The sequence below is a fragment of the Pantherophis guttatus genome, chromosome 11, assembly GCF_059756535.1.
Source record: "Pantherophis guttatus breed Tessera chromosome 11, ASM5975653v1, whole genome shotgun sequence".
NCBI lineage: Eukaryota > Metazoa > Chordata > Lepidosauria > Squamata > Colubridae > Pantherophis > Pantherophis guttatus.
The window spans coordinates 2,829,663-2,848,917 of record NC_142073.1 but is presented as its reverse complement, the minus strand read 5'-3'; the positions used below and the strand labels follow the sequence as shown (position 1 = coordinate 2,848,917).

General features: G+C 40.0%; 1 protein-coding gene across 4 annotated transcripts in view; it reads left to right on the top strand.

The window, feature by feature from the left end:
- USP10 (ubiquitin specific peptidase 10) overlaps positions 1-17,658 on the top strand; it is a 28,385-nt gene extending 10,727 nt beyond the window's left edge. For 2 of the 4 annotated variants that reach the window (XM_060682485.2, XM_060682483.2), the window contains exons 4-14: positions 1,448-2,452; positions 5,088-5,179; positions 5,416-5,525; positions 6,038-6,093; positions 6,784-6,902; positions 8,639-8,738; positions 9,504-9,675; positions 12,435-12,604; positions 14,556-14,696; positions 15,643-15,708; positions 16,482-17,658. In XM_060682485.2, the coding sequence (XP_060538468.2) occupies positions 1,448-2,452; positions 5,088-5,179; positions 5,416-5,525; positions 6,038-6,093; positions 6,784-6,902; positions 8,639-8,738; positions 9,504-9,675; positions 12,435-12,604; positions 14,556-14,696; positions 15,643-15,708; positions 16,482-16,669 (2,219 nt within the window). In that variant the 3' untranslated portion in view covers positions 16,670-17,658. The remainder of the gene's footprint in view (positions 1-1,447; positions 2,453-5,087; positions 5,180-5,415; positions 5,526-6,037; positions 6,094-6,783; positions 6,903-8,638; positions 8,739-9,503; positions 9,676-12,434; positions 12,605-14,555; positions 14,697-15,642; positions 15,709-16,481) is intronic. The other 2 variants (XM_060682486.2, XM_060682484.2) reach the window with 1 other exon arrangement.
- Positions 17,659-19,255: the final 1,597 nt, after the last annotated feature.

Below are 19,255 nucleotides of genomic sequence, written 5' to 3'. Positions count from 1 at the left end.
GGTCACGAACACATACTTGGGTGGCGATCAAACACTCGGAAAGAGCTCCACTCCCCACCACCCACCCACCCACCCACACACGTTTAAACTTAGTGAAAAGACATGCACAGGGATCAAGAGGCTTTCTCTCTTCTCCCACACCCGGCGCTCTTAAGCCAGTTGCCTTGAAAAGGAAACTGGTGTGCATGTCTCCACCCTCTGTAAGCCCTCACTACCAGTAATAAGCTCTCTGTGCAGAAGAGGAGGAAGATCCTCAGAATCCTGCCATGTGCCAAAAATGCAGTTTCTGAGGAATTGAAAAGTGCTGCTTCTGCAAATTGGGGGTGGGGTGTCAACTTGCCTGGTGCACGAGCCTGGGTGGAGGGGGGGTACTGCCTACGCTCCTCAAGCGCAGCCGCCTTAAGATGGAGAGCACGTTAACCCGGCAGGAGATGGGAAAGGTCTCGTGGGTGCTGTGCACGATTCCGCCTTCCGCCTTCCTGGCCGGGCTCCACAGCTGAAGGGCGATGGAGCAAACTGCGCACAGCTGACCGCATGACTTTTGCCCATCTCTGTTTCCTCATGGGCGGCTCGCAGGAAGCTTGTGCGGTGGCACATAGTGGGATGGAGTGGGTGTCGCGTTAGGATCACTCTGCCACCCCCCATGCCTCTGGAAAAAGGCAAAGTAATTCTGCACTGAGGCAGAGGCATGGGGAAGGCAGAGGTGATCCGAACATGCTGCCCACTCATCCCACGGTCTCTCAGCTTGCCTGCTTTCCAGCTTTGTTCTCCGCTTCGCATGCAGGGCAAGAAAAGTAGGTTTTCTCAGTGTTATTAAAGGATTTTACATTTTACTATTATAGTACATGGTGAGTTCTATGGCATAACTATTTTTGTGCTTAAAAATCTTAAAAAAGCAATATTTATATACAGTTTGTAGGGGTCTGGAACGGATTGATCGTATTTATGTACAATCCAATGGGGAAATTAGGTTTGGGTCACGACCAAATCGGGTTGCGACCAAAGTTATGGAACAAATTATGGTCGTGATTCTACTGTATTAGAAGTAATATATTTTGCTCATCACTATGATGATGAAAATATATTCTGCCCAATTTCTCACTGGGCAGAATTCACACTTGGTACAACAGCGTAGAGCAGTCCTGTGCAGTTACTCCAAAGTACACATTCCTGCCTTCCTTCCTTCCCCCCCATCTCATGCACACATTGTGTGTGCGTGTGTGTGTGTGTATCATCCCAGTTAAGATATTTATATTAAGGAAGTAACTGATAATTGACACTAGATTATACTTACTTTTTCCTGAGATTTTCTAAAGATCTGATTTGAGCTAATGATTTGCATTCGCCCAGCTTTTTTGCATACATGAAATCTAAGCTTTTTTTCTTATTCATTTTTCCACACTTTCCCTAATTGCTGTGTGTTGTAACGTTTTTTCCTCTCTCCTAGGAGAGGAATATCAGAGAATTGAATTTGGTGTTAACGAAGTGATTGAGGCAGGTTCATCTGTGCTGAACAACAGCGACTACAGTATTTCAAGTACCCTGAATCCTCAGGCACCGGAATTCATTCTCGGTTGTGCACCGACCCCCAAGACATCCAGCGATGTCCTTGGCGAAACCAACCATAACTCCATTGACTGCCAGTTCAATGACGCTTCCCTTGCTTTGGATAATGGTTCTAATGCTGAAAACGACAGTTTCTCTGGGAGCCTTGGACAGCGGGAACGCAAAAAGAAAAAGAAAAGGCCCCCCGGATATTACAGTTATTTGGAAGATGTAAGCGACGGTGTTCCTGCTGAGGCTTTGATCAACGGACATGCCAGTTCGCCCAGACTTAATAGCATCAGCATAGACGATGTAGATTTTGCAGGTGATGTGCCAAGGACTTGTAACAGCCCTGACAATTCTGTGGACTTCAGTAGTGAAGCTGTATCAGAGGATTTGGTTTCTAGCACTCTAGATACTACCAGAACTGCAGGGCAGCCAGAAGTATGCAGTGTTACTAATTTGGAACAGTCTTGTGTCTCCTCTGATCATGAGAGAGACAGCCCGTTAAGGACAGCTGTCGTGCAGCCTTGTGCTGAAACTACTGAAAACCTTGGCGTTACCAATGGGCAAACACTTGAATGCTCTAGCGAGGGCACAACTGCCAACGGGGTGGACTTGCAGACTGCGGAAAACACTGACTCAGACCAAGCTAAGCTGGAGGAGGCCTCCCCCCCTTCGACAGAGGCGGTCACCCCTGTTCCAGGATCAATGGTGGTTAATCAGCCTGCAAAATCATGGGCAAGTCTGTTTCACAACTCAAAGCCCTCTGTTTCCACGCCTATGGCTTATGTGGAGACTAAGTATGTCCCTCCTGCCGTATCTCCTGTGGTCCCTGAGAAACAGGTTGACGTCAAAGAGGGGCCCGTTCCAGTTTCTGAAGATCCCGTAGCCATAAAGATTGCAGGTATCACTCACTCAGGGTTGAGCCGAAGATAAGTGAGGTTAAAATAGGAGGAAAATTGTGTGGTGAGAGGACACGGTATTGGGTTGAAAAGAAAGTATATATTTTTAAAAATCCTAAAAGTGCTCCCCCCCCCCCCCAAAAAAAAAAAAAAAAAAGGCAGCTAGACTTTACGTTTTTTCCTGGAAGATATTTTGCTTCTCATCCACGAAGCTTCTTCAGTTCTGACCGAATGGTGGAATGAGAGGGGAAGCCCAGGTTTACATCCAGTCCTCATATTTACGTTTGCATTGTCCCGCAGTCACATGACCACCATTCACATGCTCTACAATCTTTTTACAAGTAGGGGTTAGTGGAGAATGCGAAAGTAAAATTGCAAGTTGCAGTCGTGTAATGTCTCAACTAATGCAGTGATTTGCTGCCATATGCCCATTGTGTTCACATGATTTTCTGCTTAGCAACAGTTTTCTACCCTCAACCGTAGTTCCTAAATGAGGATGATGTGTAATTGAGGGTTTCTATGATGCTACATTGTTTAATTTTTAATATTGTTTTGAGTTGATAAGTACACTTACAGGTTTAACTTCCTTCAGGTCCCAATATCAGAACTGTAAAATTCCTATCCTCTCCACCCACTCTCCTGATAGAAATCTAGCCCCTTTCTGTCCTGAAGGGACTGTTCGGAAAATTGGTGGAATAGAACTTGCTCAAGTCTCTCTAATTCCCTTAAGAAAACCGATTGAACCATTTGGTAATAGAAAACCATGAAACACTTAAGTTGGAAACTCAACCTAGGTGCCATTTGCATAAAACCTTGCTAAAAGCTTGCCTGACTCAACTGGCATATTATGAATGAGTGGTAGTAGATGCTACTGTTCTTAATTTCCTCTTCCCTTCAGTCAAATGAGTAAAGGCAACTCAAAGGCATTGGCTTAGCTTCCCCAAATCTGATGTTTGTTTGTTTAAATTATATACCACTCATCTCACCTAGAGGTGGCATCTTCCAGATTGGATTAAATTGCAGTTCAGAATTCCCAGCCAACCAGTCCATAGAGTGGATCCAGTCTTGTTGGGGCAGGGAGAAGACCCAGGCCTCTTGGGAGTGGGAGTGCGAAAGAGAGGAGGCCCACCTACTGCCAGGCCTAGCCGGGCAAGACTTCGTGACCTGTGACATATTTCCACACCCTGGTGGGCGTCAGGCCTCCTAAGGACTGGCCCACACCCTGAAGCTACCCAGCACATTTGCTTAATGACATGCATGGTCATTTAAGGACTGCAATGGGGCGGGCTGGGATTGTGGTTGTTGAGCAAGGCAGTCGTGTGGGAGTCTTGCTTAACCACCATGACTTATAACCAAAATTCCAGGTGGAATTGTTGTTTGTAAGCCAAGGGCTACTTGTAGCTAAGTCTTCATAAAGTAAGATTGATAACTAAAGTACAATAAAATAATAATATCATCCTGGACAATCTTCTTGAATAAGTTAACCGTGCCTGGTGCAGAAAATGATAGAATCTTAACCACAAACTATGGATTTGCCAGTGTTAACTGAATTGCCTAACATATATTTGTCCTGAATTTAATATCCATTCCATACTGGGAAAAAATAAAATCATCTGTGCTTCAGATCCATAAAAATAATAGTACTTAATCACATTTTGTTCTCAGGCTGATTTTCTTCATCTTGAGTAGAACATCCAACAGTAAATGCACACAACACACTGGTGATGGCACGGTTATCTGCAACATGTTCTCTTGTTTTAAATTTAACTGTTTGCCCCTTTAAAATTTGGCCAATTTTAATTGCATATTCTTTATATAGTTATAACCTAGCAGTGATATTGTACTAATTGGATTACCCCCCCCCCCAAAAAAAAATAGAATACAGCATTTTAAAAATAGTACTGTTAGGTTTGTTTCCTGCTATTCAGTCTCTAAGGATTATGTCTATAATGAAAATTACTTGTACATAGTAAGTCTTTTTGATTTTATTAAATATGTATTATTGGGACTCTTAACTGCTAGTGCTGGTTAGAGAGGTTTTGAGGTCAGTAAAGAATCATTCGAACTTTAAGGAAGGTTACTTAGTCTTGCTTAATTTCTAGTGCAGCTTCAGTCAAACGTTTCATGACAAGACTGAATATTGGAACAGATCAATACAGTTGTGATACAGTCTGGTCTTGAACTCTCCTTGAATTTGCTTAATGTTGTTATTGTATTAGTTGGGAAATAATGTTTTCATACTCTTGAACATGTATGTAATTAGAAAGAAATGACAGTATCTAATCCTTTTCTTCCAAGGACTCTTAGACCAGTTCTAATGGGAATATTTCGAATAAATATCAATTAATTGTTAAATGATAAACAGTTATGCTTGCACGCTCTGATGAGCCACTGCTGACAAAGTTATACGCTATATGCGTGATACCGTTTCCCTTATTTGTACACTCCATACCAGTGAATTTTGTGATGAAGCAATGCCGTAGAAGGCAAGAAACACTGTGATAAATTGCTTTCTTTGACCACAAGGGGATGCTGAAATTCTGTTTTTCACTTTCCCCACTTGATTTGTGATAGCTTCGAGCTGTGTTTAGTGGCAAGCTTTTGTTGATGCCTTTGAATTTGTTTTTCATCTGACAGAATTACTGGAAAATGTAAAGCTAATACATAAACCAGTATCCTTGCAACCACGAGGGCTGATCAATAAAGGAAACTGGTGTTATATCAATGCTGTATCCTTACCTTGAAAATACATCAACCACGTTTGTTAATATCTTATGTTTCTGAAGTACTAAGGATGAATGGATTTTATTACACATAGGCATTAGCCAGTAGCTATTATAATAGCTATTCAGTGGCTCCCTTGCACTATAAAAAGTAATGTGTATTTTATTCCAAAGGCTGTCCGATGTTTGGGATAAATGGATCTAGCTATTTGTTTTTATGACTCCTTAATGCAATTCTTTAGACACTGCAGGCTTTGGTAGCTTGCCCTCCTATGTATCATCTGATGAAGTCCATTCCGATGTTTTCTAAAACACAGAGGTCATGTACTTCTACGCCAATGATCGACAGCTTGTACGTATATCCCATCAGTTGGTGCTGGGGGGTTATAAACTGATCATCTTCCCTTTTTTAAAAAAATAGAACATTCTAAAATTAGAAATGTTATCTTAAATGTTAAACAATGTTATCACAATCGTCGTGATCTCCACATGCAACTGTAAAAGGCTCATCTTGATTGTCTTTTTTTCCTTCTTGTGATTTGGCAATATCCTAATTTTGGTGTAAGAAGAAAGAAGCAGTATGTTCCCATAATACTTTTGCCCAGCTACCATGAAGAAATATAAAATATTGGCCATATTCTGGCAAAGAAAACATAGGCTTTTAATTTTCTTGCCCGAGGAAAAGATATGAAATTCATACAGAATGGCATTCGGGATTGAGATTTTAATGAAGCAGGCAGACACCGAATGTTACAAGAATATTTGATACTTACCTTTTTCACACATCATTGGATTGTTGCACAGGTATCTCTGTAGATAAAGTCAGGCTTACTGTTTCTGAAATCAGTTTTCTTTTCTGTTTAGTGTTCGCCTAATGAACGAGTTTACAAACATGCCAGTCCCTCCTAAGGCAAAACAAGGTAGGTAATAAAATACTAGCTTCTGTCTAACTTATTACAAAAGTGGAGGAATCTTTGGAAAATGTAACCATTGGTCTGAACTAGCACCAAGAAACATGTCTTAGATTAGAGCAGCACAAATCCAGTCTTACTTGTGAAGAAAATATGATGATGATCTGCTGCTTCTGTATTTTTAATATTCTTTGTATACATTGCAAAACTGGGTGGAAGATAGCCTGTTGAACATGGTGTGTTCTGTTACATTCTTATATCAGTTATTCTGCTGAATTGAAAGTCTTCTGCCTTTCTTCTAAAAAAGGCAGCTGCCAACGAAAATATGGATTAAGAAGCAGTTATTCCAGCAAAAACTTAACAAAAACAATATTTTAAACATTGGTATTTGTAGTTCCGTACTGATCTCCTGTCTTATATCTTCTACCCAGCTCGTTGGTATAAGAATTGCCATTATGGAAAGTCTTGTATAATGTCACTATAATATGGTGGCAGTAATGACCAAAGAAGTTAGTCTTCCTTGTTTTTCATAGATCCATAATTGTTCTCCTCTTTTGATGGTAATGACTTTAAGTAACACACCACAGTATTCATTTAGTAAAATGTTTAAGAACAATGGATTGACTGGAGATGTATCAGTGTGTTTGTGTCGTCTCAAGCAGCTGACCGTTAGAAACTTTCCCTAATTTTTGGTTACAGCTTTAAGTGATAAAATTGCACGAGATATCAGACCTGGAGCTGCCTTTGAACCCACGTACATTTATAGATTGTTGACTGTTATTAAATCCAGCCTGTCAGAAAAGGTGAGGATTCCCCACGTAAGTAATGCTGCAGGAGCAAAATTTGAATTGTGTTTTAATGTGTTTTGTTTTATTATCCACCTGTGTCTAGAATATCCAGGTAGTATCAGACTGAAAGAAACGGTTACAGGAATAATGTTTTAATTGCTGATAAGATTCAGAGCACATCAGCCATAATCAATATTGTGTCAAATACAAGGTACTACTTTGTCTGCCAATTTTAGGAAACGGTGATTTAATTGCAGCATGTCAGACTTCATAAGTTTAGAATGAAGAGGGTTGATTAACATAAGTTGCAAGACTGATTGCTTTATTAATGTTTACACAAACAGATGACTGACAATGTGCATGTTTCATCATCATCTTTTAACGACCCCATAATCCCTTGCGGGGTGGAGTCTGGGCAACTGAATGGAGCTAGCAGAGTGGTTTAATGGCTGGATGCCCTTCCTGTCTTTGTACAGTAAAGCTTTGTATAGCAGATATATTCTCAGTATGCGGCCAGAGAGAGAAATATCTGCCTCTACCTAGGATTGAACCCACAGCCTCCTGATTGTGAGGCGAGAGCTCCACCTCTAGGCCACCGAACCACTCTACGATGTGCATGTTTCTTGCCCACAGTTTCTAGATATTTCAGAAAAATAGTTCTCTATTAGTTTTTTCACTTCTTTTATTTTAAACTTGTTTGTATTTATTGTTACATTTTCTCATTTATTTCTGTGACTATAAATAAAATTTGAAACTATGTCACTGTCAGAAAAAAGAAACTACTTTAGAATTAAGCTGCAGGAGAGAGAGTCCCTAGACCGATAAATAAAGATTCTATACTAGAGTTCCTTTGAAATGCACACATAGAAGGGAAGAAGTGGGTTATGTATTGCAATGTTTATTACAGTCAGAAGATCCGAAAAGAGTTATGTATACTTACCCATCCAAATCTTTAGCAATTGGTACACACAAACAATAGCCCCAAATGCTACATAGTCCTTGACTTACGACCACAATTGAGCCCAACAGTTCTGTTGCTAAGTGAGATGAATTTTACCCCATTTTATGAATTTGATTGCACACTTGCTAAGTGAATCACTGCAGTTAAATTAGCAACCCAGTTGTTAAGTGAATCTGGCTTCCTCATTGACTTTGCTTATCAGAAGGTCGCAAAAGGGGATTATGTGACTCCGGGACACTGCAACCATCATAAGTATGAACCAGTTGCCAAGCATCCGAATTTTGGTCACATGACTATGGGAATCTACAACGGTCATAAATGAAAAACCACCATAAGTCACCTTTTTTTCAGTGCCGTTGTAACTTTTGAACAATCTCTAAAAAAAACCCTTGTGAGTCAAGGGCTACCTGTAATTTCTCTGTGATGGAGGCCTTATTATATTAAAAATTCTCGATGGAATGGATGCTAACTTTGTTCAGTTTATTACCGTTAGTATAAATATCTGAACAGAGTTTTAACTCTTTGAGTGTCCAAGGAGGAAGTAGCATGTGATTTCTGTGTTTCCTCCTCCTTGGTTTAAACCCCCATATGCATTCAGTGGAGGAACAGGTTAGGGTTGTCTTAGCAATATATTCTGGAATTGGAATGCAAAAAAGCACTACCCATTTTAAAATAGAATTTGGGAGAATAATGGACGTGGGTGTACGGCCTTGCCTTCATTAGTGAGATCCTGAGCAAATCTAGGCAGCTCTTAGTATTGAACAATGAGTGACTGAGTAACCTAACACAGAAATCATTTATGCAGGGTAGACAAGAAGATGCCGAAGAGTACCTAGGATTTATTCTAAATGGCCTACATGAGGAAATGCTGATTCTGAAGAAATTGCTATCTCCACATAGTGAAAGTACGTTTTCAAATAGCCAATTAACATGCATGAGTCTTCTTTACATATAACTCTCTTATATCTGCTGCATAAAAGATGTGTTATCATGAGTCACCAGTATTTTTCTTCCACCATGTGAATGATGGTTAATGATTTCCCCTTTAACTCTAGTATGAAGTAATTGCTAAAAACAGGAATTCAGATTAAGTATTGCATCAGCACTGCCAGTCATAGTCAAGACAGGTTCCTTTCTTCCCCAATCTCTTTGCAAAATCATTTTCTTGTAATTCCTCATTGTTCCACCCTCTTGGCATGAAGTTTTAACGGTAGTTAATGTAAGAAACTTACCTCTTAAAATAGATTTAAAGGACGTATTTAGCCAGAAGTGTAACCCTATTCAAGGGCAGAGATATGCAGCCATCAATCACCTTTAACACTTTTTCAACATCTACCCGCTTCCCAAAATATAACTCGGTCTCTGCTAAGAATAATCTTTTCTTTTTTTCTGTGGCTTCGGCATGAGGGTTGGAGTTGTGTGATTGTGCATTTGTCTCTGTTCCTAGCCACTGCTTCAGTTTCACCTGTATGACACCCCATCATTTGTCCCTGAGGAAATGCAGCCCTTGAATAAACCATTTGTTTAGAGAAAGCCATGCTTTGTTTTGCACAGAAAGTTTTTTTGGTGTCAGCCCATTTCAAAACAAAATGATCCATCCCCTTTCATTATGTGGTGAACCTGGGCAGGGATGACCGTGTCCCTCTTTGTCCTCTCTGTGTGAAAAACAGTTTCCAATGGCCCAGAGACCCATCTTGTAAACGAAGAGGAGGAACAGGAAGAACAAGGTGAAGGCAGTGAGGACGAATGGGAACAAGTCGGCCCACGTAACAAATCTTCTGTCACTCGACAGGCTGATTTTGTCCAGACACCAATCACAGACATATTTGGTGGTCACATCAGGTACATAGTATTCTAATTGTGTCATTATTATCCTCAACTGGATAGAATTCTGTATTGCTTCCGATATATCAGGGTGTGATGTATGTTGACATTTCTGAATTCAATAGTATGAACAGCAGTATGAGATAATTAAAAATGATTGAAATGGTATGGGGAGAATCTCAAGCAATCAACATGCATAAAGGAAAGGCCTTCAGCAAGAACCTCAGAACTGTATAGGAGGGGAGCCTTTTAGACAGGGGAGCATTCTAGATTGGGAGTACCACTGCAGAGGAGGCCCATCAATTAGAAGTATATACGTAAAAATGAAAAATCAAGTTGAAAGATGAAATGAAATAGAATGAAACAGAGCACAGTGGCTTCCCCATTGCCATTTACAATAAATGACATTTGAAAAACTAGATTTGTGTACTTTCAAAGTGCCTTTCGTCCATTTAAACTGACAGTACTTCTTACGAGTAAGCATGCTGTCCTATTTTTACATCCAAAGCAATTAAGATGAAACACAGGGATTCCTGTTTTCTTTTTTTAAAAGAATGTCTTGTCAAATGTGAGAGCCACAAAATTCTAATCCCACGTGTGTTGTCTGCTTCTGCCGCACCCATCCTACTCACTGTACAAAATAGGTCACCACAGAAATAGGATCTCTCATAAGGATATTGGAAAGGTTTTTTTTTTTTAATGTGGGGCTAGTGGTGGAGATAGGAATTATTTACTTTTTTAAAACCTTAGAAATTGTGGCATTTTTCACGTCTTTCTCAGAAATGATGAATTAGCATCTTTCTCTTCCTGCATAATTTTTGGTCTCTTTAGATTTTTTTTCTTACGAAAATTGTGGGAAAAACAATTTTTTCAATTGGAAGTTGTACTCTTAAATGGAGGTTCAGATTTGTATGATTTTGTAACACTGAAAAGCATTTTTCATAGAATACATTTCGAATGACAAATCTATAAGAATTAAAGTCATTTTGAGCTTATGTAAGAACACTCACAAAATAAAGGTCTCATAAAATAAAGGTCACACAACATAAGGCTGTCTTTACTAATTGCTTAAAAGCAAAATTAAGTTTCCAGATTGACTTCTTAAAGGAGGAAACTCAAGAATCGGTTAAGCCTTTTGCCATCAGCCATACTTTAGATCAAGGGTCTCCAAGCTTGGCAACTTTAAGACTTGTGGATTTCAACTTCCAGAATTCTGGGAGTTGAAGTTCACAAGTCTTAAAAGTTGCCAAGGTTGGAGACTCCTGCTTTAAACGACAGTAGAGTATGGAGCAGAGGTAGCTTGGTGTGATCTTAGAGAACAGGTAGAAACTTGTAGGATTCAAAATTGATTCCATAGACCTTTGAGGCCCAAACTCTTTTCATGCAGAGAAATGAACATCATTTTAAGTAGAAAGTAGAAGCAATATTGGAGTAATACCCTCTGAATAAGAAACCCCTGCAAACACCGTAATGATAGCCTCGGTCTACACCAGTTGCAGCTTTTGTACATTTGTCAGGGCAAGTCCACAAATTTGCCATTTTTTAAAAGAGAGACATGGAAATAGGTTGGTAGGGGTGACTTACTTATTTTCTTTCTTTTTTTTAAGGTTTAGCTCCAGATAAAGCAAAAACAGGGATTCCAGTTTTGTGAAATGGGGGCTAGGCTTTGTTTGTAATATATCAAATTTAAAATAAAACATTGAAGTGATTTCCACCTGCATTACTCATCACAGGCGCTGTAGGTTTTTATGACCCCTTCTGCGTGCTTTGTGAAAACATTTCTTGAAATGCTAATTTAGAACATGAGCCCTCATAAGGACGAACACGGTCTAATTTGAAACAGCGACAGCTTCCCTGCTATTCAAGGCTAATGAACCCTATTCTGCCTGAATAAATAACCTGACAGTTCATACAGTGCCACAAAGAGGACACTAAAGTAACTGAATAGAGGGAGCAAGTTGCCCCTTAAAAACAGTAGCTGTGCTATTATGAGGGCTTAACGTGGACCAAGAAAGATTTTCTTTCCCCAGGAAATAAAGATGCTACTGTGCGAAAAGGTGGCTGTGTAGGAGTATTAAAGGGACAGAGTTTTATTCAATTGGATTACCTTGGCTTTATTCAGAAATGTCATGTTCTGTATGTAATGCATGAACTTAAGCACGTTCAGCATGAGGATACTGAAATCTTGTATAGACTATGAATCAGAAATAGTTAGGTTGAAGATGAGAGATCTGTGAATGTAGCTATTTTCTTTTGCAGTTCTAAAGAAAGGGAGAGGCAGATCAGCAACAGCCTTCAAAGGGTAATCAGCAAGTGACGAACTTCCCATTTTTTTCAGCTCATTTCTTGTAGCAGGCTCATTAAGTCTGACTTCATCTTTCCAGGTGTGGTGCTTGTATCATTCAAAGGCTTTGGGGTATCTTCCTTTTAATGCTCATCACACTGTATTTTTTAGAAAAATATGAGTAAATTTAGTGTAGAAGATGATCAGGCTGAGCCTGATGGAGGGGTCAAACACATCATCAGCCATGAGTCCCTGCACACCCACAAGAGCACACCTTGAATTCATTTCTCTTTTTAATTCCTGCTAATTTCCCTTGACCGTTAGTAGTTCAGATTCTTGTGGAGAGCGTAAGCTTACCATAAATCTGTATACCCATTTGAACTGCCTGGATATCCTGATTTCCCCAGTGCTCGACATGGTTACCAGTCTTTCCAGGGTTCAGTAATTAAATAGTTTTTCAGAAACTCTTCTTCACTCTTCCTCATTTCTTTAGGTCTGTGGTTTATCAGCAGAGTTCGAAAGAATCTGCAACTCTGCAGCCATTTTTCACTCTGCAATTGGATATCCAGTCCGATAGGATACGTACTGTTCAGGATGCCCTAGAGAGCTTGGTGGCAAGAGAGTCTGTCCAGGGCTACACTACGAAAACCAAGCAAGAGGTAGGTGTTTTCCGGATAGTAAAATACGTGCTTATGCTGCTTGGTATTGTACACAGAGTCTTCGACCTACAACCACAATTGAACCCAAAAATACTGTTGGCTAAAGCAAGACATTGGCTAAGTGGGTTTTGCCCCATTTTACGACCTTTCCTGCCACAGGAGTTAAGTGAATCACTGCCGTTTTTAGCAACACGGTTGTTAAGTGAATCTGGTTTCCCCCTGGACTTCACTTGTTGGACAATCACGTGACCATGAGGCTGCTGCAACAGTCGTAAGTGTGAAAAACGGTCATAAATCCCTTTTGTGTGTGTGTGTGTGTGTGTGTGTGTGTGTGTGTGTGTGTGACTGAAACCTCTTGCACATAAGCAAAAACCTCAGCCACCAGCAAATTGAGCGTCCTGCTGCTTTCTTGTATTGCTTGTCCAAATTAACGTTAATAGAACTGTCCTACGCCTCATGGTATTTTTCCACTGCAGCAGGTTGGCATATTAACATAATCATTAAAAAAAAAAGGCCTTAATGCAGGAAGCTCAAGAAATCTTTGCAAACATTGATGCGCCACACGCTAGAAAAGAGTTGGCATTTCCACACTGTTTAAGCATTCAGGAGTTGGGGGGGAGGCCGCCTGCCTGGAAAAACCAAGAATGAGAACGTGTTGCCTTGCAAAATGATGTGTGGGCATATGCAGCCTGTCTGGATTTGATGTCTGACACTGGTGGGAGGGGTGGTGGGAGAACATTTCCCTGGTTGCCTGAGAGGCTTCCTTGTACAGGGAGAAATCCTCCACCTCTTCTGAATTTACCACCTACATTTTGCTTGGCCTGGCCCTGGCTTTTGGAGTTTGCAGCGTACGTGGTTTTAGTCTTCTCATTTATTTGTAAACTCAAACATTTCAATTATGGTTTCTAGAAAAGAGGATGTTCGCTTTAAGGTGCTGGTCTAGTCTGATTTATGTGTTAGTGTCCTGTCTGAGAGGAGCGGACAAGTCTCACAATCAATTAAAAAAAAAAAAAAAACCTCTTAAAATGACCATGAATGTTATGCCTTTTAAGTATTGCACTTCGTAGCATTTCTTAACGTTTGTTTGATTGATTTCTATAACTACCCATCTCAGTAAATGACTCTGGGCATCTTACTGTTCAAAACATACACTATTATTAAAATTAACATTTTAAAACAATAAAAGTGTACATGTACTAATTATGCTTGTAGTTTCCTGGCTATAAGACAGAAACAATCTCTTTAACCTTGACTCAGTGATTAATTTTTAGCCAGAGCCAGGAAGGAAGAGTGTTTATCTGAAAATTAGGCTTAATTGCAGGTTTTAAATACTGTTTCTGGTTAATCTAGAAAACAACTCACTTTCCTGATTTGGAAATTTCCCAGCTGACCTCAAATTCTGAACTCAGCTGAGTTCCAGCATATCTATAAACTTTTTTGTTTCCTTTTTGACAAGTCTTGGATGAAATTTCAAGGGAGTAATCCATAATTTTATCCTTAATTTTCTTTGGCCGTTTTTACCCAAATGTCCTAAACTACAAAGATGACTCTAGTTAAGGAACTTGAAACATTTGAAAAGAGTGCACACTGGTTTTTTGTTTTGTTTTTAATGAAGAAGCTTCAAATTTAGTTGTGCGGAGGAAAGTGACATTTTGGAGGAAAGTGACATTTTGCTTCTCTGCCTTTCTCCTTTGGAAGGTTGTATGAAAATGACAAGCCAACCTTGCTCCCGTACTTATTTATTTTGCCATATTTGTACTCCATCCCAATCTTTTAAGGACAGTACACAGCAACATGAGGATCAACAAGGCTACAAACAAACAAAAAAACTATAATCCATCGGTGTAACAACTGTAACACTTCAAAGTATGAATTGCCAGTTGGGTTGATTATGACAATTGTATTAGCGGAAATGGGAGATTCAGTTAAAATTCTGCTTTTTCTCTGCCAGGTAGAGATTAGTCGAAGAGTAACTTTGGAAGAGCTGCCTCCTGTCCTGGTTCTGCACCTCAAGCGATTCGTCTATGAAAAAACAGGCGGGTGCCAGAAGCTCATTAAAAACATTGAATATCCTGTTGACCTGGAAATAAGTAAAGGTGAATTTTGTGAGCAGAGCAGCTGTTTCGTTTACTGCTTTGGTGTAGCTTTTTAACAATTATTCTTCTCTATCTCTAAATGTTTCTCGTAAAACATTTTCCTTGTAGAAGTTCCACAGTTATCATGCCTCAGACATTCTTTCTTGGCAGGATAAAAGTCTTGCAACATTTTAATTGTACTATTTTGACAAGCGTAATCTTTAGTATTTCTCCCCGAATAGTTTGACTTATAAATCGGCTTTAAACTTTACTCACCTTTTAAATTATTAGTGTTTGTGTGGATGTGAGAGGTGGATCCTAGCTGAAGGTGAGCAAACAAACTCTCTCTGTGCTTCCCAAGTCACTTTTATATTACTAAAGTGTAACTCCTACACACTGGCATCACAAATTAGGTGGTTTCTAAAGATGTGCCCGAAACAAAAACATACCATTTCAGACCCGAGACAACCATCCTGTATGCCAAATTGTTTTGCATTGAAATAAATCCTTTATGGTTTTGCTGGAATCAAGCCCTTCTGGAGTTTAATTTTCTGAGGCAGGGGTCTCCAACCTTGGCATCTTTATGACTTGTGGATTTCAACTCCCAGAATTCCTCAGCCAACCATGCTGGCTGGGGAATTCTGGGAGTTGAAGTCTGCAAGTCATAAAGTTGCCAAGGTTAGAGACCTCTGTCATGAGGCAAATGTGGCAAGGTAGGTTTGCTCATTATCCGTCCTGTCAAGTTCAAAACAGCTGAAATAAAACTCCCTGGAAGAATCCCTGCATTTCTTGGGCCATTGCAGCTGAATAGAGGCGCTAACGCCAGCAGACTGTGTCAGCTGTCTCCTTGAGACTTTATTGGGTTCACTCCCGTTCCTTGCTTGATTGCATGTGAAAAAAAACAGCCAGAAGTTTTTTGAGTCTTCCAGAGGTGCTAATTCACCACACATTCTGTGTGCTGTTTCAGAGCTGCTGTCGCCAGGAGTGAAAAGTAAGATTTTTAAAGGCCAAAGAACCTACCGGCTCTTTGCAGGTATGTAGTCTTACCTCCTTAAAGTCAAGAATTTTGGAAAAAATCATTTTGGCTTCTTTCGCTCTTAAATTTAAAGTAGTTGATAATAGTACAAGCAAAAGTTTAGAATTGTGAAATTGCAGGACCTGAAGTCAAGAACCTAATAATATTCCTATTCCGTAAATCAAAGAAATGAATTAAATTGTTCTAGGCTTCCCATTTGTGAGGGCAAAAATGTAACGTTTAGCAGTTGGAACTTTGAACTTCTGTCAAGAGAGGCATAGCTATGGATTGCGAGAGATAATTGCTTGGATTATGGTTTGGGGAGGAGGATATTTCTTAAATTTGTAATCATTTCTTAGTTGCACAAATTGGGGGATTGCACAGCTGCTACAAAAAAACCCTATCTTATCTTTCAAACGCTCCAAGGGGTAGAGTGATAAGAAGATTTTTTTACCCCCCTCTGCCTCTAACACTCTGTAAAATCACCAAATGTTAAAAGAAATCACCGTGATTTTCAGTAATCCTGTAGCAAACACAAAGCTTCAGGGAGATATAAACATACTGAAGTGACGGCAGAGATGAGCAACTAGGTAATTTTACAGCCTGTGGACTTCAACTCCCAGAATCCTGGCTCAGGAATTCTGGGAGTTGAAGTCCACAAGGCCATCAAGTTGCCATAGCTGCCCACCCCTCCTCTAGACAAACCGGCTATTTTGCAACTTGTTGGTCCAGTTTTGTCTGCCCATTTCCCATTAACGATTTTTTAAAAAATGTTTTTAATTTCTTGGCAGTTGTCTACCATCATGGAAACAGCGCAACTGGTGGACACTATACTACAGATGTCTTTCAGATTGGTCTTAATGGCTGGCTGCGCATAGATGACCAAGCTGTCAAAGTAATTACTCAACACCAGGTGGTAAAACCGTCAGCCGAGCGCACAGCCTACCTCCTGTACTATCGCCGAGTTGACCTGCTTTGAAACCTCCAATCTTCTGCTGTGTTTGCCAGATTATCCGCTTTCTAGAACGCCAACTCTTTTCTCCTTTCTCCTTCCCCTTTCTTTTTCAGCGCTCTTCAGAGGCCCTCTTTCTCTTCTCCTCTCCTCTCCTCTCTTCTCCTCTCCTCCCCTTTTGCAACTGTTGAATAGAGGGAAGGAGAAACATTCCTTTCCAGAAGTTTGCAAACACAACCTAGTTGGTGTTGCTATTGACTTGGCAGAATGGGCTTAAACGACTCACATTTTGTGAATCACATGGAGGTTGTGGGGTTTTCTTCCTTTCTTTTCCTTTCTTTTCCTTTCTTTTCGTTTTTCTTTTTTGGCGCTAACGCTAAATCCTAAGAGATTAAAATGGGATTTGCAATGGATTCCCACTTTCTAAATGCATAATAGGAACAGCCTTGCACCAGCAACAAAACTTGTAGATTTCTGTGAAAATGTTTTATCTTTACTTAAAAAAAAATTTTAAAAAAAAGAGACCTGCCCTTCTACATCCTCTCCCATTAGTTTTTTTGATAAATGATAAAAAATGAGCCAGTGTCTATCAAGGAAAAAAGTTTCTCCTTTAAAAAAAAAAAAGAAATACTCTTTAAAAAATTACAATATACAGAGTTGCTGGTTTCTGATATGGGAAAAAAATACTCATTTTAATAATTGTGCGATGGAAAACTGCTTAAGTACACATTGCAGATCAAAATACTTGGAGTTAAAAATGTTAGTCTATATAGATGGGTGATTGTAACTTTATTGCTATTAAGAGATTTCAAAACTGCATTTATGCTTCTGTGTACATGGGATTTTAAAACAAAAAAAATGGGCAAAATAATGAAGGTTGATATTTTCTTTTAGTCTGCTTTGTTTAATTTTGCTGTCTGCTCTCCTATAATGTTGAGTTCCTAAGTGTACACAGTGTAGTGATATCTAGGAGTATAAAGTTGTCGCCCATCAATAAAAAAAAAGTCACAAAGTTGGTTTAAAGCTTTTAAGAGTGTTCTTTGGGGAAGGGGATTCAGCTAAAAGGGGTGGAGGAAGCTGAATTGAATGCTGGCAGTTTGTAAGCTAAGTAGACACAAAGAAATGCAGTTTAGTTCCCCCTCACTTGAGGTAAATATCTTGAGAAAAGTCATTCGGACATACTAGTTGCTCCAAAGGGTATGATAAAAATAAGAGAATGGAATTGAAGAACCACCCATTTTTTTTGTCTGTTGAGGTGGCCCTCATAATTGAAAGGGATGTTCACGAGCAAGCTAGATGGGATCTGCCTTGTAGATGTCACAAATGCCTATATGTGGAAATAATCCAGACAGACCTTTCACCTCATCCATTTGGATGAAGATGTCAGAATCCTGGGTTCTTAATGATAAATGTAATGGGTCGTATTCTACTTTGAGATTGCATGATTGGTGCAAGTGGTCAGAGTAGGTACGCTGGGAAAAAATACTGTACATAAGCAAGGCTATAAACTGGTATTTCCTTTCATAAAGTTGACATGTTCTAAAGGTTTCCTCTCCTTCCCATCTTCACTCCCCGCAAATGATCTAAATCGGTTTACTTAAATTCTAGACTCTCTCAATCAAGACTTGCGACAGTGAACCCCAAAGGATACATGAAAAGGAACAACAATGCCGAATTGATTACAAATGCAATACAACTGGAACCAAAGGCATGGTGGAGTAAGAATAGGAGGAAATGCAAGCAGGGAAGGGCTGAATGAATTTCCAAGGAACACATCTTGTAGAGCAGGGTTGCCCAAATTTGGCCACTTTAAAAGCTCTGGACTTCAACTCCTAGAAATCCCCAGCCAGCTATTCAGGCTGGGGAATTCTGGGAATTGAAGTCTACAGGTCTTTAAAGTGTCCAAGGTTGGCCACCCTTGTTCTAAGAACATGAAGCTTGTGCCAAGGAGACTTGCTATCTAGTCCACATGGGTACATTTTTAACAATACCAAGTAGAACTTCTAGCCACTAGGCTGGGTTTATCATTTGGGGGGAAGGATGGGAGAACAATTGCAAGTCCAGGAGACACTTTGCCAAAAGGCAAGTATCCTTTCCATTCCATGTCCTGCTTTTAGTGAGGATTACTTGAGTGAGTGACCAGAAGACTTACCAGGCCCATTGGATCTTTAGAAGAGGCATGAGGGTTTCAGATTTTCTCATGCAATTGAAATGCATTGGTCTTTTTTTGGAAATTGGAAACCCAACTGCCAGAACATCGTGTCCTCTGGACTGGTTAAGAACTCCCTGCTGGGAGAAACTGCAAAATGGGATTTTGGAGAATTCAGCCCTGATGCCTTGTGATTTTTAGTATTTCTGCCTTCAAAGATGTGAAGGGACAGGGGCACTAAAAGCTAGGCAGAAGCATCTCTGACCAGGTCTGTGTCTCTGCCCTCGTTTATGGGTAAATGTTAAGATGGGTTCCTTTGCTATGGGGAGGGAGAAGAAGACTGGAGAAGGCATTGTGATGAATATAGAGAGATTGGGCAGGTGGTTCTCACGGAAGGCAGCATCAGTGCTCAAGTCCAATATCATGTTCTAGTCTCCTGTGCCCACCTCAGAACCTCATCTCTA